We start from the raw sequence: 26,665 nt of genomic DNA on the forward strand, positions 1-26,665 counted from the left end.
CCTATGAAGACGCTTTCAAAGCAAATGAAGGCACTATCACCGATAAACTTTACGCAGTACAAAACAATGTTGCACAATGAACAGCAACACAAAGAACTACTCCAGGCCCAACTAGATAAGGACACTCCCGACAGTAGTCAACCTTCTGTAACAGGAAGTCAAGAACCACTGGGACAGCCACTAATAGCAAATGAGGCAGAAGTAGCTATGGCAGAAGTAGCTGTAATAGAGAACACCATGTGTCACTATGAAGAAGATACAGAAGACTTAACTGTACTACAATCAAAACTGAACAAAGAGCAGCGCACCATTTTTCAAGAAGTAACAAAAGAAATTGCACATGTGTACAACGTGAAAATAAAGAATATACATGACAAAATTACAAACCTATACTACTATATGTCAGTGGTGAAGCTGGTTCAGGCAAAACATTCTTAATCAAAATCATCAGCAAGTTCCTTCAACAATTCACAAACAACAAGCTGTCAGCTGTTCTAACTGCCCCCACAAGTTTAGCTGCCTACAACATAGGCGGTGTCACTTTACATTGATTACTACTCTTCCAGTAGAACATCAAAACAAATTAGAATATTACAAACTTTCTACAGAAGCTGCAATGGAACTACGCAGAGTGTTAAAACAAATGAAAATGCTACTAATAGATGAAGTGAGCATGGTCTCCAACCTAATGTTGGCTTTGATTCACCTCAGATTGCAAGAAGTCCTTAAAACAAACTACGAAGAGCTCTTTGGAGGAAAACACATTGTTTTCGGAGATCTTCTTCAACTGACACCAGTGAAAGGTGAACCTATTTTTAAAACCTTAGGACACAAACTCTGCCGTAAAACTGTTGGCAGCATAGGAAATGTCAACCTTTGGCAACATTTCCAATACAGAGAATTAACAGAAAACATGCGCCAATCTGCAGACCTCACTTATGCCAGCATTTTTTAAATTAGAGTTGGTGTACTATCTCAAGAAGCACAAGCAATATTAAAAACCCGGCACATCCATGCACTTTATGGCCATAACTCATGTGCTACTGATGTTATGGAACAATTAGCGCACAAAGATGTCAATTGCATGTCCTTAATGCCAACTCTTGCAAGCTGTTCCAAATTCAATGAAACAATGTTGAAAAAAGAAATGCAACCAATAATTGACAAACTGGACGTACGTACATGGTATGCCACTACCCATGTGTCAACAAGCCACTACGAGACTAAATACCTTAGAAAATTCTATCTCCAACACAGCTGGCTTGGAGAAAATATTAGAATTATCCTTAAATTGTAGAGTAATGCTTAAACGTAACCTTGACGTGGAGCAAGGACTAGTTAATGGAGCACTGGGTACAGTTGTTGGCTTTCAAACATACCCACGTGACAACAACATTCAGTTTGTCAATATTCTCTTTGACAAACTTTCAGAAGTAAAAAGGATAGGGCGCTCAACAGCTCGATTCCTTATCTTCAAAGACATGTATGTAAGCAGAGAACAATTTTCTCTAACATTAGCATACACAGTCACCATTCATAAATCACAAGGTCTTACCCTAGACAAAGCATTGATAGATATTGGTAACAGTCTTTAAAGAAGGCATGAGCTACGTAGCACTATCATGCTTAAGTACACTTGACGGTCTATTTCTAATCAACTTTGATGCAAGTAAAGTAAACGCTGATATTCCTCACATTTTACAATACAATAGACTACGTTCACTATACACCCACCCATCTAAAAACATATCCTATTCCACACAAAGGAAAACGTTGTAAAAGAAAACTAATTCAAACAGAAATGCAACAGGATCTGACTGCAAATCCTCCAAAGAGAGTAAAAGAAGCTAATACTTCATCAATTACCACAACCAAAGATGAACCTATTACTCAAAGTAACTCAGGTACTTCGTCAAAGAAGCAACACACACACTGAAAAAATGACTTGGACACAGAACTATCTGGTCCATTCAAATATTCAAATATAACTCGTGTAAGTTGCTACGTAAATGTAGCAATGAATATTCTATTTCAATTGCCACCAATTGTTGACAACATTTACTTACACAGTACAGACCAATTGTGTTTGCAAATGTTAGTACTTCATAGAAACGCAACAAACAATCCTGACAACACGTATAGTGTTCATGGAATAAGATAAGAATTGTACTACTGTGCTGGAATGGTGAAATTCACTATAAACTCACAAGAAGATCCACAAGAATTTCTAATGTACTTACTAAAGTACTGCAAAACAAAAACATACCTACAAATGAAATCTTCCAGATTTCATACATGTGGAAACATACATGCACTCTCTGCAACCATGCGACACGGGAACAAATCCCTAATGAGCGCTTCGTGTATATATCCGTACCTAATTGTGAATCCGTTCCATTTCAGCAACTTGTACAAAATGCAAACCATGGTAATTATGTACTACCTGCAATTCGGATAATCGCTCCACCATACTAATACAAGCACATAGTAAATACTTAATACTAATGCTTCTACGTTACAATGCAGATGGTACAAAAAACAACTGCAAGCTGACTGGATTCACACATGGTCAAGTATCACTTGGTAAGAAAACCTTCACAACAATAGGTATAATCTACCACGCAGGAGCCACAACCATTGCAGGTCACTACACTGCATATATAAAAAAGAAATGTGGATGGTTCGAATGTAATGATAGTACCATTACCCTAAAGCAGAGATTAACAGCAAATCTTACAAACTCTTATTTAATCTTCTTAAAACCAGAATTTAATACCTAATCTGTACTTAAACATTAACAAAACTTCAATAAAAAAACTATAAACTGTTAGAATACACCAACAGGTATCAAGATTCTATAACAAGATTCCCCAAGATTCTATAACAACCAAACAGATAAATGAATACCACTAAATTATAACAAGAAATAAACAGTTAGAATACGCCAACAGGTATCCAACTGCTCCAAAAATCTGCAACAAGCCAACAGATAGAACATTAGCCAGAAACAACAAGTGAACACTGAAAACAAACAAACAAATAGACTGTAGCATAACAAAAAAGGTTTTTTTTAATCTGACATGGATTTTTTTTTCCAACAGACCCAATGATTTGAAAAACAAACACAGAAACTGAGCAAATTGCACAGTACACTGGTTTGTAAACTACTAAATATGAGGGTCGAAAAAAAGCTGAAATGTCTATTATGCAATGTAATAAGTATTTATAAAATACATACACTAATATGCTCTTTTCTTTTATCACAGAAATTGAAAAAGAATATGTGCTCCAGTTACCCAACTCATTCAAAAAATATATCCAATCTCAAAAAATCAAACAGTAAGTATATTCTAATAGAACGCATAAATACTTCTGTATAACAGAACCATTGAAGCAAACATCTAACCATACACCACAATACAAAATATTAACTTCCATCGATATGTTATACTACAGTGCTTGTTACCAAACTCTACAATCTTAATGACATGACGTAGCCAAAACTTCACATACAAGCTATACAAATAAAACAGTACACAAACTGTAGATTTGCAAACATTTGATAGATATTCAATTCTATGGGTGTGATCTATGGGTGTGATATGCTGCGGTGGTTGTGGACAGGGCCTAGAGTCTTGGGTGTATTGCCTACAGCCTGCGGCCATGCACCCAAGACTCTAGGCCCTGGCCACAACCACTGCAGCTTATCACACCAATAGATCACACCCATAGAATCGAACATTTTAACTGTCTATGTGGGCCCACCCATATCACACTTTCTGCAAACTTTGGTGAGAATTCATCCAGGGAGAGCGAAGTTATAAGCCACCCATGGTGTCTTATAACTTCAGTGCATATAACATCAGTCTTGGATGCATGGCCTTTGGTCATGCACCCGAGACTCTAGGCCCTGGCCACAACCACTGCAGCATATCATACCCACAACCACCGCAGCACATCACACCCATGGTGACTTATAACTTTGGTGCTTACAACTTCGGTCTTGGGTGCATGGCCTTTGGCCATGCACCCAAGACTATAGGCCCTGGCCAAAACCACCGCAGCATATCACACCCATAGAATCAAACATTTTAACTGCGGCATATGGTCAATTTTTATGTCCGCTGACACCGTGCATGTTCTTAGAACAGTTTCAACTTGCCTGCTGACAGCATGGACGGGAATACTATCCTTAGGACACCCCTAATTTGCACTAATTACGAACATCCCAGACAGCGCAGGTATGCTGAATACACCAGTAGCACCTGCCACCTAAACACATACAGTATTTGACCCATCTCTTACTCCCCAAACCTCCCCAAGCACTCTTGCACACCAAAACACTTCCCCAAACTGTTCGCCACCGCGCTGTCGACGGATCCAAGATGGCGGGCGCATCGGAACAATCTGACGCACATCACATCTCACTCCAGCCAATCGGCGGACACGTTGCGTGTCCGCAGACATGACACAAACCAATTAGCCAATCAGTGTCCTGCCCATGGAGTGAACAGGGAAGTGTGTCCGCGGAGCGGACATAGTACTAATTTTTTTAGACCTACTTTTTGATCGTTTTAAAAAAAACTACTGGACAGATTTTCACCAAATTTACAAAAGCACGCTTTCGGGACCAAGCCGCTGCTCCTGCTGTAAATTTGGTGAAAATCCATCCAGTGGTTTGGGCTGTAGGCGTGTGCAAAGTTTTTTTCCCCATTCACTCTATGGGAAAAAGATATATTTTGGGACCCCCCTATAACTTTGCCCCCCCCCTGGACCAAACCTCACCAAACTTTGCATATAAATTCGGAGTGGGCCATATACTGTTTTCGCAAAGTTTGGTGAGGATTTGTCCAGGGGGAGTGAAGTTATAAGCCGCCCAAAAAGTGCTCTTCCTATGGGATTAGCAACTTAACCATAACAACACAGCCACTACCCTGGCTGTGTAATATATTTCACCATAGGTTCTTAAAATTCATGCAAATGACAATCAACACATGAGGTAAGTAAATTAATGAAGTAAAGATGGAACCAAGTCACAAGGGAATTTCCCTAACTTCAGCAGTCCAATCCCTAAGAAGAATGGGCCTTGGGCCCAAAAGTCGCAGGTGTCACAATGAACGTAGTCTCTAGTTAAGTTCTAATTTTACTTGTGTTGGTGGTAGTTCAAAAAAGATATTCAACAAGGTTACTAGATAAGTAAATTGTGTTAATATCTTTCAGAAAATATTAGCCTGGTCCAACGACAAAATGGCAGTGAAATAGAATGTTAGGATACAAAGGGACTGGTTTTCCCAGATTACTGCATGGGTTTACTGGGGGCAGCTGGATTTCCCCTACGTTGGTTCCAGTGAGAAGTGCCCAGGAGCTGCAAGTGCAAACATTCTTCTGGTCAGGTTCAGATGCAAGATGCAACCCTTGGGGAGGAAGAAATGCAAGATTCACTGATGCAGGCCTCTTCAAGACACTTCACAGGACGGGAGAAGGCGAGTTCCAGCAACATCCACCACACACACAGATGAAAGCAGGCATCATTCCAGTCGCAGTTAAAGAGAAGCTCTAGAACAGGATCTTTTGAGGCTGGGATGCTGAAATTCAGAGGGAAGGTGACTTGTACCACAAGCTGCAACTATCATATTTCTGGGTGCAACCATGGAACGGCAACGCTTCTGACGAGGAAGCCCGCAATAGAGCTGGCCTGTCCATCGGGTAGTCCAGGGACACTTCCGAAGATTCAGGAACGCTGGATCCTCAAGGAGGCATTGAGAGAAGTTGGTCCAACTGGTTGCAGGGATGAAGCACCGTTCAGGGTCTTCAGAGATCAGGTAGTGCAACGGGGCTTCAACGGGACAGACGCAGGAAGGGATGTCAGGGCTCTTCTTTGGATCTTCAGTCAGTTGTTCATCTACGATGGATTTTTGGCTCCAACTCTGATCTGAAGAAATGGCTACAGGAGTTCTCTTTTTAACCAAAATCCAGCGTGGAAGCAAGCCCAAGCACACCAATGGTAAGGATCTGCACCATTCAAATAGCCAGTAGATGTCCAATTATGGACAACTATTGGTTTCACTCATACCCCACACACCTATGCTCACTGGCACCATGGATGTGGAGTGTGTTCAGTCAGTCCCACCCCCTTTCTGGGCCACACACACACACACACACAAAGGCAGCACTAGCCTGCAAAGGCAGCAGCTTTCCCGGGCAAGTGCATGAACCTATATGGGATTTCCTGACCTGGCAAGGCAGGAAGAAGACCAAACTACAATCAGCCTAAGAACAAGCGAAAATCTCGTGGCACGGACTTTTTAAGACACCAGCCACATTTAGTAAGCCATATGCGGTAAACGCGAATGTGAACACTAAAAATAACACAAAAAAGGTAAAAATATATCTGCTGCCACCAGCTTGTCTTTAGGCACATATAAAAGTAACCAAAAATCCCAAGTGTGAAAAGCACTGCATGGTAAGATGCAATGTTAAAATGTTACAAACATTTAAAAAATAAAAGGGAACATTGTTTTACAGTACTGATAGTTTCACAAATGGGCAAAAGGCAAGAAAAGTGAAGCTGGAGTCTTCACTTCCCTGTAAAAAGTCAGGACAGGTTCAAAAACAAAAGCAAAAATATTGGGGTTCCATAGAAACTATGGAGGGAAAGTTGCCGAAAGATTAATCTTTCCTAACAGTCCCAATGAAGAATGATACAATTCAAGTCAGTCTATTTGGGAAGTCTATATTGTTCCACTGTACATTAACATTAACACTGCAATGACTTTAATGAACCCTATATTATGCTTCTGCTCGAAGTCTTAAATACTAAACTTCCATTCGCCAGTTCTTAACTTTATTTCCTGCTTGGGATCTTACTGCTTAGAAAAAAAGAGCAGGAACAAGGAAACCTGAACCTCCTGCTCTTCTCAGTACAGAGGAATTTCCGAAAAAGCTGGCACGTGTAGAGATTCTTGAGTCAGCAGACTTCATTCTTTGACTTTCTGTGCAAGTCCAGCTAATCAAGGGATAGATTTCAGAGTGAATCTCAAAACCTTTTATTTCCCCCTTTGCAGCAGAGTGGCTGCTCGTAGGAAATTGCTTTGGGGACCATCAATGCCAGGTGGCATGACATGCCCACACAGAGGATCACAGGACAAAGTTACTTTCCTCGTTACTAGGGTTCACAGGAGCTTCAGGTAGGCAGTTGCAAAACTAGCCTCATTACAACTATCGCAAACAATCAAGCGTGGTATAGGTGGGGACCCCTACCAAACCCCACCCCCAATTACTCATAAATGTTTGTGAACCTTGAAGGTGAGAGGAGTTAAGGAGAAGTTCTGAAAATCCACCACGATTCCAACATAGGGAAAACCATATTAGGACTGGGCAGATTGGTTTCGGTATCAAAGTGTTTGGAGAGAAAGGGGCCCTGTGAGAAATCCAACTGTTTTGTTCCTATGCATCAATGCAGGGAAAAAAAGAGAAGCGCAGTCAAACTTGTTCAAAGTAGGAGCACCCAAATGGAACTTGATGTAGCAAATCTGAAGGAGGAGGTAACATGCAAAGGTGATTAGACACACAAAGTGTAAAATGACCTACACCTTGCACAAAACTCTTAGAACTCAAACATTTCTAGGGAGTAGTTGGTCTGTACTGTAGGAAAAAGCATGACTAGGCTCTTCTCAATCAGGTATGCCTCCAACTCATTATTAATTCAAAGGCTTGTCCTGGCGTACTCTCTTGCCAGGGCTTTTCTTGTATCGTTCACTTTATGCACTTAATTCACAAACTGGACTTTGCCTGGTATACCCCCCTGCCAGGACTTCTCCATACAACGTTCACAAAAAATACCTAGTGGCAGGTTTAAAACTTAACGTTTGCCTATTTCCGTTACAATTTGGCTCCCCTATTTGCCAAGCCTGGGTGTGCTTTATTTGGCCTGGCTTCTCCCCTGTGATCCCTCGATCTGTTATTACTCTCGTTCACTTATGGCTTCCCCTGACCTCCCAGACCTTCACCACTCATTTCTTCGCCTGTGTACCCGTTTCTGGGGAGAGGTGCTTCCTCCTGTCCGGTTTGTGGCATTTGGGTGCCTTCTGCACTCTGTGGCTTCTCTACCGCTTGCTTCTTGCTCAGCCCTCCACTCACATCTGGGTTCTCAGACGCGGCTGTTTCTGGCACTTGCTTCTCGCTCGACTTTCCACTAGCGCCTGGGTTCTCGGTTCCGGCTGTCTCTGCCGCTTGCTTCTGGCTCGGCTCTCCTGCATCTGGGTTATCGGAACCGGCTGTCGCTTTCCTCAGTCGGGATATCGTTCCCTGGCCACAGATAAGCCGGATGGTTGGCTGGAAGGTTGCTTTGGGCAGCGTGTCCAGGAGGTCCCTCCTCCGTGGATCTTGCTCTCGCTTTCCTTCCCTCTCTGCGTTTTCAGTTTCACAGGACTTCTCCAGGCAGCGTCTCTCCCAGCCATTCTGGATGGGGGTTCAAGATGTCCCAGCCCCTATTAAATGCTCATACGACTAGAGTGCATCTTGTGGTTTTCACATTGATGGATCTTCCATGCTCCATTCAGCCTTCTCATCCCAGTGTTTCCATACATATAGGAAGGACAGGGAGTTTTTTCTGTTTTACTCACATGATACTTAGTAGATGTTGTGGGTATTGAAAGGGAACCATCACAGTAAGCTATATAGGCTTGCGATTTGGAAGGAATATCCCGAAAGGGGAAAGGGGGATATGTATTCCTATCGGACGATGCTGTGTCACCCCTCTGTGGGTCAGACCCCCCCCCCATGTCATCCTATAGCTACCTCCAGGATCAGGATAAAGTAGTGGCCGCCATCCCCTGGCCACATGAGAAGAGGCTACCTCCGTGAAAGGAGTGATGACATTGTCAGATTCATCACAACTGAAAGACTCCCAAAGAGCACAAATAAGTGTAACTATATAAGTGACATTATTCTTACACTTGCCTTTAATGGCAGTATCCAACAAGACAGCATTGACAAAGCCAGTAGTTTGGGTTTTTGCATAGGATAGGCATTTGCCAGGCACTGCGATGAGGGTACTACCTGTCCATAAATTGCCAGTAGCTGGAATATGGTGGCAGTAAGGAGGTTGCTTCTCCTGCGTTCCCGGCTACTTACGCGTTGGTGGTTGCCATGGCGACTACGGGACGCTAGAAAGGTGCCTGTAGCCACTCGCCATCAACGTCCTGAGTCACATGACACGTTCCCACGGCAACGGCCATAAAAACCATTCAAGGACGTAGCGCTTTGCTTCTCAGCTGTTTGTTTGGCAGTCTGTGCAGCGTGTTACCGTGTCCTTGTTTGTGTCCGTGGAACACTTCGTTATCTTGACCTCTGGCCCGTATTACTCCGGACTGGTTTTTGGATCTTCCTCCTGTTTTGGCATTTTTGGACCTTTTTTAGATATCCTGGCTACCCTGAACTTCGGCTCTGTTCTCCTGGACTACCGATTGGATTTCTCCTTGATCACAGTATTTTGGACCTTTCTCTTCTGAACCGGACTGCTTATTGGACTTCTAATGCCTGCTCATCTAAGTACACTACTTCTGGAACCCGGTGTTTGCGGGACGCTTTTGAACCCTCTTTTGGCCACATCTGTTTTGTATATGATGGCCCCGCCTTCTGGGCTCTACTTCCTTTGGACTCTCTCAGTTCTCTGGAACTCTATTCTTCCAACAGCACTTTTGGGCGAGAAAGCACTTGCGGGCCTCCTGGAGACCGGTATCACTCCTTGCTCATACTGCCCCTGCAGACCCCTCTTAGGTAGGTGTACAAAGTTTTGTTTGGTCCCTTTATTTTGACTTACTTACCTGCACATTGCCTAACTTTTACATTTTCTCCCTTCAGCCACCCAGGGCCTTGTTGTTGCTGTTCCAGTTAACCTGTGGCCTCAATGACTGGCCAGTGAGTGATTCTCTCTGGCTGGCTGGTAGTTGGGGACGGAGGTGTTCCATGTCGTCGTTGCAACCACAGTTCTTGACACCAGTATAGATGAAATAACTATCATGCAAGATATTTGGGGAGCATATTGGAGCTGAGCCAAAAATACTTTATGCAGGAAGATTGGCTTTATTGGCCCCCAATTAGGGACAGATTATCGTACTGTCACAGGACTGCAGAAGTTCCAGAAGTTTAGGATTAAAAGAGAGTCTGATGTTCACATACAAGAAGACCATTGTTGCATACATTCGCTTCCCTCAGACTGAGACCATACAATTACCACTATTGTGTTGGGATGGGTGGTTGCAACACCAAATATAATGCATCCTGAAAGCCAAGCAGAGGAAGAGCCGACTGCCTAAATGTGGAAATTGACCCATAGGAGGGGCCTCTCACCTGAGCCTGCATCTGGGAATGAACTGGCCCACAGTGCACCTTTCTCACAATACGAAGATGGCAGCGTTAGAGGGCCAACATTCCTTCCACGCAACTCGAACCGAGCTGCGAGTGACTATGAATGGGCCTGGGATGGGTAGGGGTTCTCATTGGGCGTGTTCCCTCTAGCTTTTCACTCCAATGCTGTGAGCTTGGCTCCCATTAGAGATTCCCCGGCCTCAGTACACAAGGGCAATGGAAAAAGCAATATGAACCAGAGTAAGCAATTCTGTGGCCTGTGGTTCGCACCCCTAAAGGCATCTTTTGGAGTCTGCATTGCCCATCTTACTCTCACTGCATATGAGCCAATGAATCACACAAGGGAAACTCCAACTTCTGCAGGGTTTTCTGGGTCACCGATGGCTCTTCACTAGTCTCTCTACATCCCTCTGTCTTTTAATGTATACTAAATGTTTACTACATGTATATCCATCAGTCAATGTTCATCATATAAGTAGTCCCCTCATGCAAACAGATGTACTGCAGTATTATGCCCCTCAGCGCCCCCCCGTTTCAAACTATACCCTAGACAAATAGCGCATAAGAAGTGGGGTGAACCAACAAAAACACAGGTGCTCATATGACCAAATCGAGTCGATCACAGGACAGAGCCGAAACACCAAGGGCAACAAAAAAGACATTTTTTAAAGTAGAGAAACCCACAGAATCGACACATGATGACATGTCCGAGGCCCAAAAAAAAAAATTAAACATTTTTAAAAAATGAGCCTACAAAAACACAATGAACATTATTATTGCAATCACACATGCCGACATTTATTGAACATGGAATTGGGAGCGACTATGTTCATTTATAGCCTGTTTTTTTTTCTCCGCAGTTTTTTCCCCGTCATTCTTTTGCCGCAAGATCTCACCAACAAATATTGGAGGGTTTTAGGGGTGAGGGGGTGGTGGGGTAAAGGGATATAAGAGGTAGGGGTTGTGGGGAATAGGATGTAAATTGCTCCAAAGTTTGGGCGGAACACCCCCACGGCCCCAAAACAAAATAAAACTAAAAAAATAAATAAGATCGTTTTTGTGTTGAAAAAAACTGCAGCAAAAATCTCTGGGGACAAAAAACGGGCGATAGAATGACATATAACCATCATCTAACATGATTGGTCATTCGTTACATATGTCCTTTTATATTTACATTCAGGCACAACAAACACAAAGCCCCAGAGAAACACACATGAAAAATACTATTCAGTAAACCTATGCAGACATTTACTGAATTTGAAATTACAAGCCACGTGAAATACTATACAGGTTCGGTCACCTTTTGGGGGACTCAATTCACATTTACTTATGCGATTCATATATATACACCCAGCCACCCAAAAATATTGATCCCGGCTTGTGATAGATACTTCATTTACTACTGAGCTTTTTTTTTTTTAGTTTGCAAATATTGCTAAAAATAAAACCACTAACTCCGTAAAGTGGATCATCATTACATCCAGGATGGTATTTCTGTTTAATCTAACACCGCCTGGGTAAACTGAGGGCTTGGCTCATAATTCCATTCTTGCTTTGATGAGAAAGAACACAGCGATTTCATGGTGCACATTTCTGAAGAATTAACCAGGTCACATGGGAAACTCTAAAGCCAGCGGTCCCTGGCGAAAATCCGTGTCTCATGACTTTGTTAACCCTTTCATGAAGCGAGGCACATGCTCTTAAGCCCTAGGGCTTTTTTGAGGAATGTGGAATTTTTTTAAAGTGGTAATAGGGAAGTTGAGAAACATGTAGTGGGTGTGGGGTTGTATATAAAATAAGAAGCAGGTTATTGCATGAGGTTTCTGGAACTGATATACATGTTTTCTTTTACCTTACACTTCGAGTACTCTGTCCACACGGATAGCTCTATTTAGGTATTGGTTGGTGAAAATCCGATAATCAGCCAAATAAATAACACGGTCGATGCGGAACAAACCTTCACATATTTGATTGTTCAATTTTGACCTCAGATAACAGGATTTGCAGAGGGAAACAGGAGAACCTTGTATTTGCACTTTCCACTCTACATTAAGGTTACTGGACTCTTCATGAAAAAATTGAGAGAACGTTTTTCACTGTAACCTTTGACCTCTACCCTTGAAAGTTGACCAAATATGGCAGGCAATTGTTCTGGCATAGCCTGAACACTCACGCCAATTTAGCGTGCGTGCTAGTGGTTCCGGGTGATGTGCGTTCCACAGTATATACTTTGTCTGTTGTCCCTCCCTGCATTATATGCATGTGGGAGAGAGGGGAGAGAGAGAGGGGGGAGAGAGAGGGGAGAGAGAGAGAGGGGAGAGAGAGAGAGAGGGGGGAGAAAGAGAGAGGGGAGAAAGAGAAGCGAGCGAGAGAAGAGAGAGAGAAGAGGGGGGAGAGAGAGAGAGGGGAGAGAGAGAGGAGGGAGAGAGAAGAGAGGAGAGAGAGAGGAGAGAGAGAAGAGAGAGGAGGGAGAGAGAAGAGAGGAGGGAGAGAGAGAGGAGAGAGAGAGAAAGAGAGAGAGATTGATTTTTTGCAGGCGTGTTCATTGCAGGCGTGAATGATCTTGTGCATAGTGCAGTATGAAGTTGACTTCGCAGAATGCGTTATGCTTCCATGGCGTATGCATTTCGGTGTCATTATTCACTGTGTGCATGTTATGATGAAGTGCCATTGTGCATATTTTTGTGTAGGGTATGTGTGTGTGTGGTGTACTCTGTGGAGTGTACTTTGGGTTGTGTGTGGAGGGTGGTGGATTTTCGTTTGTGTTTTGCAGAGCATTTGTTGTGTTACTGCGTGCGTGTGTTTGTGTGTCTGTGTGTGCGCTTATCAGTGGCTGCAGACGGTTTTGTGGTATATTTCTGAATTCCTTTGGTGCCTCCCGGACTATAGCGCATAAAGGAATATGAAGCCCTTTTTTTAAAGTGAATATCCTAAGTTTTGGCTGCATCGAGCACGAACAGTCCAGGATAAGAGCCATGTTTTCAAAATCGTAGTGAACAATTTTGAGATATTCGCCCCAAAAGTTTATTTTTCAGGGTCTATGAAAACCTACATGCAAACTTTTTTTTTTTTCCCTCCAATTTTTTTTTGCCACGAAAACATTGATGAAACATTGCCCAGTTTGGCATCAGTGTTTGGATCTGTCCAAATCAATTATCTGCTCAACTTGGCGAACGTTCATGGCTGTAAACACAACTTATAAAGGAAAACGGTTTTTCATGTTCCTAGGCAAAGTCTCCTGCAACCTCAGCTATAGAGAAGCAGCTAACATTGTAAGGTGGTCCCATAAATTGCATTTCCCGGTGAATTTTTTTCCAAAGGCAATATTTGCTGTCACCTATGGACATTTTTTTTTTATAGATGTGCACGAAACCTTCGTGAGGAGCAGCTGTCTGGCACCAAAAGTGTGTCTTTTTAAAGTAGGTGACAAGCATTCCGTCCATTTTTTTTAAATGCAAAAATGTACAGCATTTTTTTTATTATTATTATTATTTTTTTAATCACTTCAGATTTTTTTAACAAAATAGAAGGAATTCCAGCCGAAAGATGGACGAAAAAAAGGTATTCTAGAAGGAAAGAAGAGTAGAAAAAAAAGAGATATTAGGTCTCCGGTATAGTTGGTACAATTTTCGAGTCCTCTGGAGGAAGCAACACTTTAAAGTTGTGTTGCATGATGTTCACTGTAGCCAACAACCATTTCGATTTGTCACCTCCTATCAGTTTGTACCAACAGTTTTCCTAGTCTTTTAGACTAAAGTTAGAAATGGTATTTTTCAAGTAGGTGAGGCGGATGTCTCGCGTCGCTGGACAATTGAGAAGGAGATGGCGAATTGTTTCTTTTTCTGTAGTTGATTTGCAAATACGACAGCAGTTTGTTAGGGTTAAGCCTCTAGTAGCCAAAACGTTGTTTCTAGTAGGTTCAGGCGAATTTTCAGGAAATAGGTTCGTGCCGACCTGCTTCAAAACAATTTGAGATATGTTTGCACCGTGTCCAGCTTCTTAAAGAAGGGAGGCAGGTGATTGGCTAGTTTGTATTTATTTGCTGTTTCAGCATTTTAAATTTATGTACATTTTTCTCAGGTACATTTGAGGACCTGCTTTTTTTTTTTTAAACGTAAAAACCGTGGTTTGATTGGTCAGAAAACCAAGCAATGCGATTGGCTCGGTGAGGATCCACCGTTATAGATGACCTTGTGCGTCAAAATGTGAAAATGTTGATTGACCGATGTTACCCTGAATATTTGACCAAAACTGCCATATTGGATTTGTGGCTCTGATGCGACCGGGACAGATCTGGAAATGTATCTGACCTGTGGAGCCCAGATCTGGCCACCTGAGTTGCAAGGTTCGTTGAAACTTCAACCTGAATAGGCTGCGTCAGGGTACCATGAGGCCAGCTACTTCCCCTGGTTTGTTCTGGTCCTCCCAGTCTCTCATTATCATTAGTGCATGCATCCTGCTCCCTCATAACGCTAAGGATCTTCACCCAGTTACCTCATACCCTGCCTATCCTCGCCTCAATCTTTCATTACCACTGTGACAAATACAGGGCATTCGAGCCTTCGCCCCTAAGGGGAGCCACCCCTTTTGAGGCTAGGGAAGCAAGCCTGCTAAGCAAAACCCTCCCTCACTGGGAGTGACTCCCCTCCAGGGGACAAGAACACCCATTCCCATGAGGAACTCATTATGCACTGTTACGACAGTTTTTCTGAAGTCCAACTAAGGGCTTCATAAAAACATTCAACTGCGGCAGTACAAGACTCCACTTTTGGTACAAGGCTGTACCACCTGAGTTCAGGGTAGCATAGACAGAGCACCCAGGCTTATTTTAGGAGGGAGAGAGGGCTGTAGAATTAGTACACATGAAATTGTAACACAAATGGTCCAAAGAAACACTGAAACATTACGCATGTAAAAATACATGATTTATACAAGTAGGCCCAGATACTTCTAGGGGTAAATAAGTACTATCACACATTATATGTAATCACAATTATAAAAACACATCACTATGCTTGAAGGTACACAGACCAAAGCATAAACCTTATTTGGAACACCTAACAGTAGTTCTAGGGAAGTCAAACCTTTTTATACACATTCAGTATAGGTCACACTTATTCTTGGGGAGTAAAAACCAATGGTTACTTTCAAATTACAATGGAGTAATTCAGGGGTAGTAGACCCTACCAGTTGTACCTTGACACTCAGTACAAATCACATAATCAGTCAACTGGACAATATACGTATTGTGAATAGTCTAACACTTATTCTAGGTACAGTAAAAACCTACAACTACTTTTGGGATAACACATAGCTAACTCAAGGTAAGTAAAACCCAGATACTTTTTCAAGGATCTATCAGCAACATGGGGGAGGTATGGACCTAAGACTCTTTTTTTGTGGGTCTAAAACAGCACAGGGAAAGCAAAACCCAATGTTACAGTTTACTGAATGACTTATTCTAGGTATCTAAGATCTGATACAGACTTATTCTGGGCAGGCTTATCCCAACAGGAATAATCTGGTGAAAGCAAGAAAAAACATTTGGGAAGAGGGACACCCAAATCACAGGTGTGCCCATAGTCAATTTCGCTGCAAACCCAATTTTGCTGTGGCCAAAAATCACCTAATCCATGTTTCCCTCCAGCCCCCTCCCACCCTCCCAATACATCCCCACCACCCCCCTGCTTACCTTTCAGCGTCTGTCTTCATTGTGACCCTGCGGCGTCAGTTCCGTCCCTGCAACGCGGGTCAGAATTGACGCTGCATGGTCCCTTTCTCTGTTTTTTTCTCTTTTTTAAAATAAATCTCCCGCTTCCAATGTCCCAGAAGCGGGGGGACATCCCTGAAACCCCCGTTCCTATTATAGCGAGCAAGGTGAGCGGGGGACACCCCAGCAACCTCTGTTCCCCTTGTTCGCTATAATAGAACCGTATGGCCTAGTTGACAATTGTTGGCTGTACGATCATTTTGTATAGCCTACATTCGGTCAACTAGGCCATACGGTTAAATTGCGCAATTCCCGTCTAGCTTCTGGCTTGCCACATCACATCCATCCTCAAGGGCCTGCATTACCATGCCAATTCAAAACCATGTCCCTTATTTCACAGGTGCATCCTTCTCTCAGTCCCTCATTTCCGTTATCGCACGCATCCATGTCCCAGTGCGTCATGACCTTGTGCAGTCTGACTATTCAATATTTTAAAGTAACCAAGTGCTCTTTGGGAGTAGTTTTATTGAAGGAAGTTTGGGTTCTTAAACAGGTGTAATGTCTGCAAAACTTAAGCAACCATTCCATTCCTTCTAATCAGGCCTCTTTGTAAAAGTATCCTGTAATATTATTACAAGATTAGCGACTCAGAAAGGTGTCCTACCTGAATAAATTTGTAATTTGGCTCCTCTGAAATGGCTTCCAGGTTTTTCAAGCTGGCACAATAGTCAAGCTACCAAAACAAAAAAAAAACAACAGTTAAGATAAATCACAAACATTGAATACTTTCCAAAAGCACAACGTTTATGAAATGAGCATTTCCAACCATTTTTGCTCCTCCAAAAGCATCACATTTAAAGGATATCCACCAAGTCCTCCTTTCAGACCAGTGTCATTGTTTTGTGTCTGAATTCGGTTGCCAGTCAAAGGATCGAATCTAAAGGGTCGACAGGTCAAAGGATCGACACCAAAGGGTCGACAGGTCAAAGGGTCAAAGGATCAAATTATTTAATTTGTTTTCACATTTTTTTGGGGGGGGGCGGGGGTCCCCCCCAACCTCCTTTTTTTGATAAAAAACACTTTTTTCCCTAAACGAAAACCTAAAAATATATATATAATTAAAAAAATATTCGATCTTTGACCTGTCGACCCTTTGGTGTCGATCCTTTGACTTGTCGATCCTTTAGATTCGATCCTTTGACTAGACACCTCTGAATTCCACATTAGGAGATTCTACAGCTCACATTCATTATCTATGGTGAAACTCACTGCAAACGGGAAGCCACAGGGAGGAGCCGAAATTGATTGATCACATCAACCAGTGGCTTGTTCTGACAAAAATCAGTCCATATTTTCCGACATTGACTGGATTTCCAGGCTCTCCCTTCCATTTGCCTACATGTTCACTGTAAAACTACTTTGTACACATGACAACACCAAAGGGCAGGGCAGTAGAATCCGTTTATTACTGTGCTGCCCCTGTTGAACCTGCTAAACAGAGTGAACTTTTACTCACTGTTGAATGTCGCTGACCCTAGAGGGATGGCACGCCTAGAAGCAAAAACAAAGAGGTGATGGCTGGAAGGTTTAGACTGAATCTTAACCACTGGCATTGCTCGGGGCAACCCTCCAGACCATCGTTCTTCGCCTGCCAAGCCATTACAGAAGGGGAAAGACCATATGCAAATCAGGCTTGGCCCCACCCCAAAAGGGGAAGTCCAGCCCGAACTGCTAGGTCACATCCGTTCTGCACGAGACCACAAGCATCCCCAAACATGTTTCACCCTTGTTGGGGATCATCAGTGAGGAGTAGCTTGGGTCTCTAGGCCCAGCAGGCACGGGACCCACGTCTGGGCATACCCGTCCCACTCGGGGTGACAAAGCAAAAACAAAGAGGTGATGGCTGGAAGGTTTAGACTGAATCTTAACCACTGGCATTGCTCGGGGCAACCCTCCAGACCATCGTTCTTCGCCTGCCAAGCCATTACAGAAGGGGAAAGACCATATGCAAATCAGGCTTGGCCCCACCCCAAAAGGGGAAGTCCAGCCCGAACTGCTAGGTCACATCCCTTCTGCACGAGACCACAAGCATCCCCAAACATGTTTCACCCTTGTTGGGGATCATCAGTGAGGAGTAGCTTGGGTCTCTAGGCCCAGCAGGCACGGGACCCACGTCTGGGCATACCCGTCCCACTCGGGGTGACAAAGCAAAAACAAAGAGGTGATGGCTGGAAGGTTTAGACTGAATCTTAACCACTGGCATTGCTCGGGGCAACCCTCCAGACCATCGTTCTTCGCCTGCCAAGCCATTACAGAAGGGGAAAGACCATATGCAAATCAGGCTTGGCCCCACCCCAAAAGGGGAAGTCCAGCCCGAACTGCTAGGTCACATCCCTTCTGCACGAGACCACAAGCATCCCCAAACATGTTTCACCCTTGTTGGGGATCATCAGTGAGGAGTAGCTTGGGTCTCTAGGCCCAGCAGGCACGGGACCCACGTCTGGGCATACCCGTCCCACTCGGGGTGACAAAGCAAAAACAAAGAGGTGATGGCTGGAAGGTTTAGACTGAATCTTAACCACTGGCATTGCTCGGGGCAACCCTCCAGACCATCGTTCTTCGCCTAGAAGCAGCCAATAGTATTGGAATGTCTTTTCATTGTTTTTGATATTGACAAGCACGAAACAAATCGACATTTCCAAAATGAGTGCTCTGCTTGAACACCATTGTGCCACCTACTGTAAATCGGAGGTTACTTAAGTTCACACTGTTTGTTATATTTTAATAGGCAGAAACAAAGGCACCCACCTAGATGTGTATGCTTAAGACATTTCTACTCTGTTTTTTCTTATGGTCTTTTAAGAGTTAAGGGCACAGGAGCAGGCATATATTTAGTGCAAAGACACGTTTTCACTGTTTACTAATTTTCTTCCATTGCACTATGCTTTATGTGCATTTTTTAATAGGCTCATCAGTGGGCTATTACAAACTACATTTGAACGGTAAGGTTTAATACATATGGCATAATATGGATCCTCTGGAAGTAAAATTGCCCTCCAGGCACAATATAGACATCGGACTATGGCCTATGGCTACAATATGCTTATTATGCTTGTTGATCCACTGACTTACCTTGAAATTAATATCATTGAAGGTGACATGTGAGAGAATATAGCCTAAACAAATTTTAATTGTTTTTTTTTTATCGTGCATTATGCCAGAGTTCAACCTCTAAGCACAGGACTGGGTATTGAACCCATGCTGCTCGGCATTGTCTTGCTTCCAAGACGAAAGCATTGCCCTGAGCTATCCTCAAGGTTTATCCCAATATCCCTGTTTCACTAGATATGAAGTTTTAACTGTAGTTGATGAGACACACACCTCACAGCCTACCTCAGTTATTCCACTTGTGAGCCCACAGAAAGGTTGATATACTACCTGGACATTTGGTATCCTGTGATAAAGATTATGCAGACGTAAAAAATAAATAAAATACAAATTAATTTAAATAAGAGTACACCAAGCCTTGCACTGGGCACTGTAACTCTTGTTAACCCTGTAGTGAAGTACCCAGACCCAGCAGCGGTAATTCCATGCAGGTGTGTTCCGCAAAGTTATTCCAAGAGATGGTAAGTTTAAGGGAAATTGTTAGCCTGATGCACAAAGATAAACTCCTAAAAGGAGGCATTGAACCCCCCCCCCCCAAAAGAGAGGCAACTTGGTGGAGCAGGTGATGAACCTCTCACTACTAGGCATATTAATACACTTACATCTGTTTCTTGTAAAAGAAAGTTTCTGGAAGCGAATTATAAAGATATGATGGTAAGGAATACTAAGAAGTGTGTCTTTGCCTGATAAGATTACAAAAACGATTGAATCATATACAGCCAAGAATCTGCCCCGACAAAGAAGCTAGCTGAGTGATTGCAAACTCGTACGCTGATCAGTAGGGTATCGACCCAAAAGGTCGCATCCAAAAGACCATACACATGGTTTTCCTGCATTTGCCATTTATATAAAATCACGAATCTGAAAATACAGAGGTATGTGTCTGGGGGTTGCGGGGGTATACCCTGCACTCCTACTTCGGTATTTTCGGATTCGGGGGCTGCAGGGGTGTCCCCACATACATGAAATTGAAAGCGTGGGACATTTTAAACAAACAGCAAGATCGAATTGCAAAACGCGGCACAGTGGGCCTCAGCATTTTGCAATTCGATCTTTTCATCTTACGTTGTTTTTACGTACCTCCGATCAGTAGCCATAGAGATACACAACACCACTGTCCAAGTATCCGTGTGAATAAAAGTATAGGAAAGACACCCGGACACTCTAGACACATGATTACACAGGTCCCTAGGCAAATCAGTAACTATATCGATTTTATGGTGAATGTAATGAGACTTTCAAAGGGCATGAAAGAAAATTAGGATTTTTGGTTGAATAAATGTATTTACTAGTTTAGGCTTACAAGAGATTACTGTTCAGTGATCGAGAGGGGGATCCCCCACTTATGAAAAAACAAATTGGTGAAAAACATATTGGCCCTCATTACAAGTTTAGCGGTAAGAAATCGTAGTTTCTGTGATGCCGGTCCCACTGTTTCGGGCAACCACGGACGATCACGTGTTATCAGGCGCGCGCATTCTGGCATGCCGGAAACAGTGGCACCGGCATGACGGATACACTGTCTAAAGTGGCCAAAACCATCTACACCATTGCCCTTGGTGCCATGGTCTGTTTGGACTTTTCACAGTTGGGCTGGTTTCACAGGGTCTTTGCCATGATGGGCCGCGGGTTATGGTCGAAAGGGTTTGCTGTGGTGGCAGTGAGTCTTCTGATCAGAGGGTTCGGTTCTGATCCAGTCCTTGGCAGAGGTTCTGGCTTCGCTTCACTAGATGTACATCCAACATCAGCATGTCCAGTTCTCAGTGAAGGTCAGCTATCCTTGTGAAGAGTGGCGCTCCAGACCCTATCCGCAGGACCTTGTTCTGGACTATCTGAAGATTCCTCCGGTGTCGTTCATGGCAGGTCATCCATGCTGCGGAGGAGTAGGTCAGGGTAGGTCTGATGACAGAGCTGGGAATCTGCACGTCCCTTATAACTCCTACCCAGAGTGCCCGGCGGCTAGGATGCAACATGATGCATATCATGTTGCGCTGCCATTAGTAATCGGCCCGAAACTGTCACGCTAATGGACAATTTGATGACAACCGAGATTTTGAAACAGAATCACATAAATGTTAAAACAAAATTAGAGAAATAAGAATTGTTTTAATGATATTAAAACAACCTCATATGGTGGGGAAAACGTGAATAGCAATATGCATTAGCAAACTGCTATTACTTTTGCTTGTCTCTGCAGTTCTTTGGAATCAAATTATTTGTAACAACTCCTTTTTCGACCTTGAGTCTTTTTTGTTCCTCTATTTAACTCACCACCACCTCTACCCTTGCTCATTTTATCCCCCCACACCTGTCTTTGTCCTCCCCATAACCCTCACCTCAGACACCATTATATGGGTTGGGGGCATTCAGATTGTTTGCACTTTTTAGCTGTAAGGGAGTTTTTCTCCTTTTGTTATTTTATTTTTTATAAACACAGGACCGTTAGTAAGAAACAGCCAACCAGCAGTCCTATATTGATGGAATCTGGGCAAAAAAGGATGTGGTTGGGTCAGGTCAGGAAAAGGCGAGGGGAGGGTATGAGGGTCTCCCCCTTAAAAGAGAGGGCGGCGAGGCAGCAATAAAAAACGTTGGCAAGGTATTAGTCGCCTAACTTTGAGCGTTACCATTTTTAAGGTGATTAAAATATCGACTGCAATGTATGCATCTATCTTGCATTCCCCCAAGTATACCTCAAGAGGGCAGTGCAGACTCAAAGTTGCTTATAATCTTCAATGTTCTATTAAATAAACAAGACTACAAAATAATGGCAAAAGCTCTGGAAGTATTTGTGGATGTAAACTATATTTTAAAGGTCAAAGTAAACACATAATGGAACCCGTTGTCTCCAATATTGAAAGTACGCTTTTATTCAAATGCAATGGGAGAACCCAGCACAGCAAAAAAGAAAGTTTAGTTATGTCATCGGAAAGAAAATCATTATTGGGTTGAACGAGGTATACTATGTTTAGGTCACAGTAATAAGAATGCAATGTGGAGATTAATAAGTAAAAACCTTTTTGATAACAACTCCCGATAACTCCAGTGAAAATTAAGAAAAAAATACAAATCTAATTATGTAATCAAAGTACCAAATAGTGCAATTTGCCTGAAATTTGAAACGGCGATTCTTAAATGCACATTAATTTTGGGGGGGAAATGCTGCTGTAATTAATGACGCACAGCATAGCAATCATTCCAAGAATGGGCTTTTAGCACTGCAATTAAAGCAAACTTGAAGAGTTTTAAGGGTTAAGGGAGGGCTCCCCTTGATTTATTAGGATAGCCATTTTTATTCATACCATCGTAGCATTTGTTTTAAATGAGCTTCACTATTTGTTTTGAATTGGATATTGGCGCTTATGTTTCTTGAATTATAATGAATTATTTTTACTGACATTTCCTACAAAAATGTAATTTGCCTGGAAGCCACTGAAATGTAGTCAGCGAAATAAAGTAGGTGTTCGCACATACACATCTTCGTTCAAAATGGCAGTAGGTGTTTAGGTGAATATTAGCAGAGAACACGCAATGGCAACCCGCCGTAAATTCTGCCCACATTTCGTACTGTGTCGATGTAAATAAAAGCAGACATTTACTGCGAACACTAATTCAGTGTAGACACTAAAAGATGAAGTAAAACAACTGGCGGGTCAATTTGTACACTTGATCTTACAGTACAGAATCCTGTGTGTGTGCATCCGCGCGACGAGCTACAGAATTGCTATAAGCTGGACAGTGAAAACAGTGCTTGCTTTAATCTTGCAGGTGAAACATAAAAGGGGCACACCTTTTATACTTAATAAACTGCAGTTCCTGCACAGGTCAACCCTAACAGGTGATTTCACAGGGACCGTGACACAAAAACCGAGTGTCTTGTAGCTTTTTCACCCCTGACCCTAAGGACCTGAGATCGAACCGATTCAATGTAATTCTACACTGGGTTTTTCCCCAGATCCGAGATCCGGAAATAAATGATATGCCAAATTCCACATCTGGGAAATCACGACATTCCAACCGTTTTGGCGCAGAGCCTTTGCCACAGCTCCCGTTTAGGCGCGCGACCGCCAGGGCGCAGGGAGATGTAAGCACCAGGATATCATTATTTTGCATTTTTAAAGCGCTCACACAGCCCGCGGGCATCCAGGCACTGTTACAGGAATTGTTTGTTTTTTAGTTGCATAATTTATTTAGTCTTAGTTGCGTATTTATAACACACAAATACCCAGAGGTTTCTAACAGCGGTCGGGATCGAACCTGTGTTGCTTTGTGTCGTTTTGCTTCCAAGGCGAGCACGTTGCCGCTAAGCTATCCTACCGGGACAATATCCCAGCGCCTATTCGCACCGGGATGTTACTGTTAAATATATTCACCCAAAGCACTGATATATTCAGTGCTATGGTGGACAGTATATGTAAGCCAAACATACATGGAACCGTCGCTTCCATGTACTGATCAAGTGGTTTTGTATTTATGTGTCTCTCCCCTGACCCTAGCGACCTGTGATCGAATCCCGATTTCGGCATAGTTTCAATTCTAATCACACTACAATGACATATAATGCACCACTAGGAATTTTCTGGATCCGAGGCGACGTTTTTGTCAGATACCAGATCCGGAAATCCGTCCCAAAGTCTAGCACTGAACCCCAAATCCTCATCTCGTCAACTTCCCTCTAGCGATATTCCCCTTTAGATGACAAGAATGGACGCTTTTACTGACAGATTAACAGCCCAGTAGGAGATCCTAAATTAAAAACCTGCAGATATTACCAGTAAGAGCGCTGGGAGCCTAACGGTCGAACTGGCCGTGTGTGCTGCTCTTTCAGAACCCTGGCCAGCGACAGACAAGTCCAAGCAGCGCGGCTGCGGCCCAAACTTGCCACCAATGGCAATGCAGCCTGGGAATACCCAAACGCGTCACTTCTACTACGTCTGAATAACCGATTACTTCCGCATAGGGTGGCTTGATAAGAAACCAGCACTGGCAAAGCAAATACGTCTGGCTTTCTGTGAAAGTGAAAGCATTTGTCTATTGATGGGCGAGTTTGTGAGAGGGAGCAGTTGTATCTATTGAGTGGTGCATATGTGTGCAAATGCGTGTATTGTGCGGGTGAATGAACAGTTGGAATGATGAATGTACGGGATACTGGAAGGATGGATAATCGGTTGAGGGGTAGATGAAAGAGTGACTGAGTCTATGCAGGGATAGGAGAATACGTTGGCTAGAGGGTGATACTAGTCATCATGGGTGGATGGTTCGCTTAGCTAGTGGGAGGATAGCTGGGTGACAGGATGATACCTGTGATCATGGGTGGATGGATCGCTTAGCTAGTGGGAGGATAGCTGGGTGACAGGATGATACCTGTGATCATGGGTGGATGGATCGCTTAGCTAGTGGGTGGATAGCTGGGTGACAGGATGATACCTGTGATCATGGGTGGATGGTTCGCTGAGCTAGTGGGTGGATAGCTGGGTGACAGGATGATACCTGTGATCATGGGTGGGTGGTTCGCCGAGCTAGTGGGTGGATAGCTGGGTGAGAGGGTGATACTTGTGATCATGGGTGGGTGGTTCACCGAGCTAGTGGGTGGATAGCTGGGTGACAGGATGATACCTGTGATCATGGGTGGATGGATCGCTTAGCTAGTGGGAGGATAGCTGGGTGACAGGATGATACCTGTGATCATGGGTGGATGGATCGCTTAGCTAGTGGGTGGATAGCTGGGTGACAGGATGATACCTGTGATCATGGGTGGATGGTTCGCTGAGCTAGTGGGTGGATAGCTGGGTGAGAGGGTGATACTTGTGATCATGGGTGGGTGGTTCACCGAGCTAGTGGGTGGATAGCTGGGTGACAGGATGATACCTGTGATCATGGGTGGGTGGTTCGCCGAGCTAGTGGGTGGATAGCTGGGTGACAGGATGATACCTGTGATCATGGGTGGATGGTTCGCCGAGCTAGTGGGAGGATAGCTGGGTGACAGGATGATACCTGTGATCATGGGTGGATGGTTCGCCGAGCTAGTGGGAGGATAGCTGGGTGAGAGGGTGATACTTGTGATCATGGGTGGATGGATCGCCGAGCTAGTGGGAGGATAGCTGGGTGAGAGGGTGATACTTGTGATCATGGGTGGGTGGTTCACCGAGCTAGTGGGTGGATTTAGCTGGGTGACAGGATGATACCTGTGATCATGGGTGGATGGATCGCTGAGCTAGTGGGAGGATAGCTGGGGGAGGGTGATACTTGTGATCATGGGTGGATGGATTGCAGAGCTAGTGGGTGGATAGCTGGGTGACAGGATGATACTTGTGGTCATGGGTGGATGGATGGGCACATTCATGGAAGCATGTGTGTGGGAATAATAAAAGGTGAATGACTGGATGGTTGAGTGGCTTGTAAGGGTACATAAGGAGGAGACCGACACAGATGGCATAGTGATTGCTATGCACTTTTATTCAGCATGAAAATAAAGAGAATCCCTAACTTTCCCTACTTTTATGAGGGTTTTCCCTGCCTCAGCTAAAATACTAAAGTGGCCCGTCAGAATGTCCTTTTTAAACTAAAAAGTCCACTGTCCTGTGTCAAAATCTCAAATTCTTACACTTATAACTAAACTAGAAGGTTGCACACTCGTATTTCTCTGTCCTTGTAATTTGGCAGACTTGGTTCACTCTCCTGCTAAGTACTGCCACAAGTAAGATGACCTGCCTCTGTGTAATGGTTAGAGGCCCAGACCCTTCTCCGTTTCTTGAGGTTTTCCCTATCCCAGTTATATGCTTCACGTACAACCTTAGCACCTTTCTGCCCATACGGCGAGCCTGTAGCCACCTGCTTGCTACTAGGTCGCGAGGGTACTGCTTCTGTCCACCTAGTGACTGTCCCTATGCCCTCTCTGGCTTTCCCATACTGCCGGTTACCTTGGTTTGGAAAACTACCTTGCTGGGGCTTCCTGGGCTGGACTCTGCTTTTCTGCTTCACTGGGCTCTCGCCGGCAGCATCAGTGATTTTCCAGGGTCTCCTTTTCTTGGGCTGCTCAGCTTCCCTTCGTCTGAGCAGGTGATGTGGCTCCACTCCTGCAAAACTGTCCAGGAAGTCTTGCGGGACACCGCCTGCACCCTCCGTTACGCGGCGGCTCCTGGACAGGATTCAAATCTCTCGCTCTGGAGATTCCTTGCACCCGATGCCTCCTTTAGCTGGATTCGCCAAACGGTCTTGCCTTTGTTGACCTTTATACTATGTTGCACTGAGGTTTGAAATTCCTGAAGTGAAAAAGGAGAAAATCCCAAAACCTGGGATTTCTCTTAATGCTTCAGTGCTCTGGTATTCCTCTCCAGAATCACTGTGCCACAGCACAACATTTTTGGGTTTTCCAAGTGTTCAAGACTCGTTTTTTGCGGTATACTAAGGAGCGCTTAT

The 26,665-nt window shown here is 43.7% G+C and overlaps 1 protein-coding gene across 1 annotated transcript in view; it reads right to left on the reverse strand.

Annotated features, from left to right (window-relative positions):
* The window catches only part of TGDS (TDP-glucose 4,6-dehydratase), a 521,057-nt gene that overhangs the window by 376,894 nt on the left and 117,498 nt on the right, over positions 1-26,665 (reverse strand). The window contains exon 3 of the mRNA XM_069639164.1: positions 16,746-16,814. Within this exon, the coding sequence (XP_069495265.1) occupies positions 16,746-16,814 (69 nt within the window). The remainder of the gene's footprint in view (positions 1-16,745; positions 16,815-26,665) is intronic.

Source organism: Ambystoma mexicanum, chromosome 7q (assembly GCF_040938575.1).
Source record: "Ambystoma mexicanum isolate Mex_15411 chromosome 7q, UKY_AmexF1_1, whole genome shotgun sequence".
Taxonomy (NCBI): Eukaryota; Metazoa; Chordata; class Amphibia; order Caudata; family Ambystomatidae; genus Ambystoma; species Ambystoma mexicanum.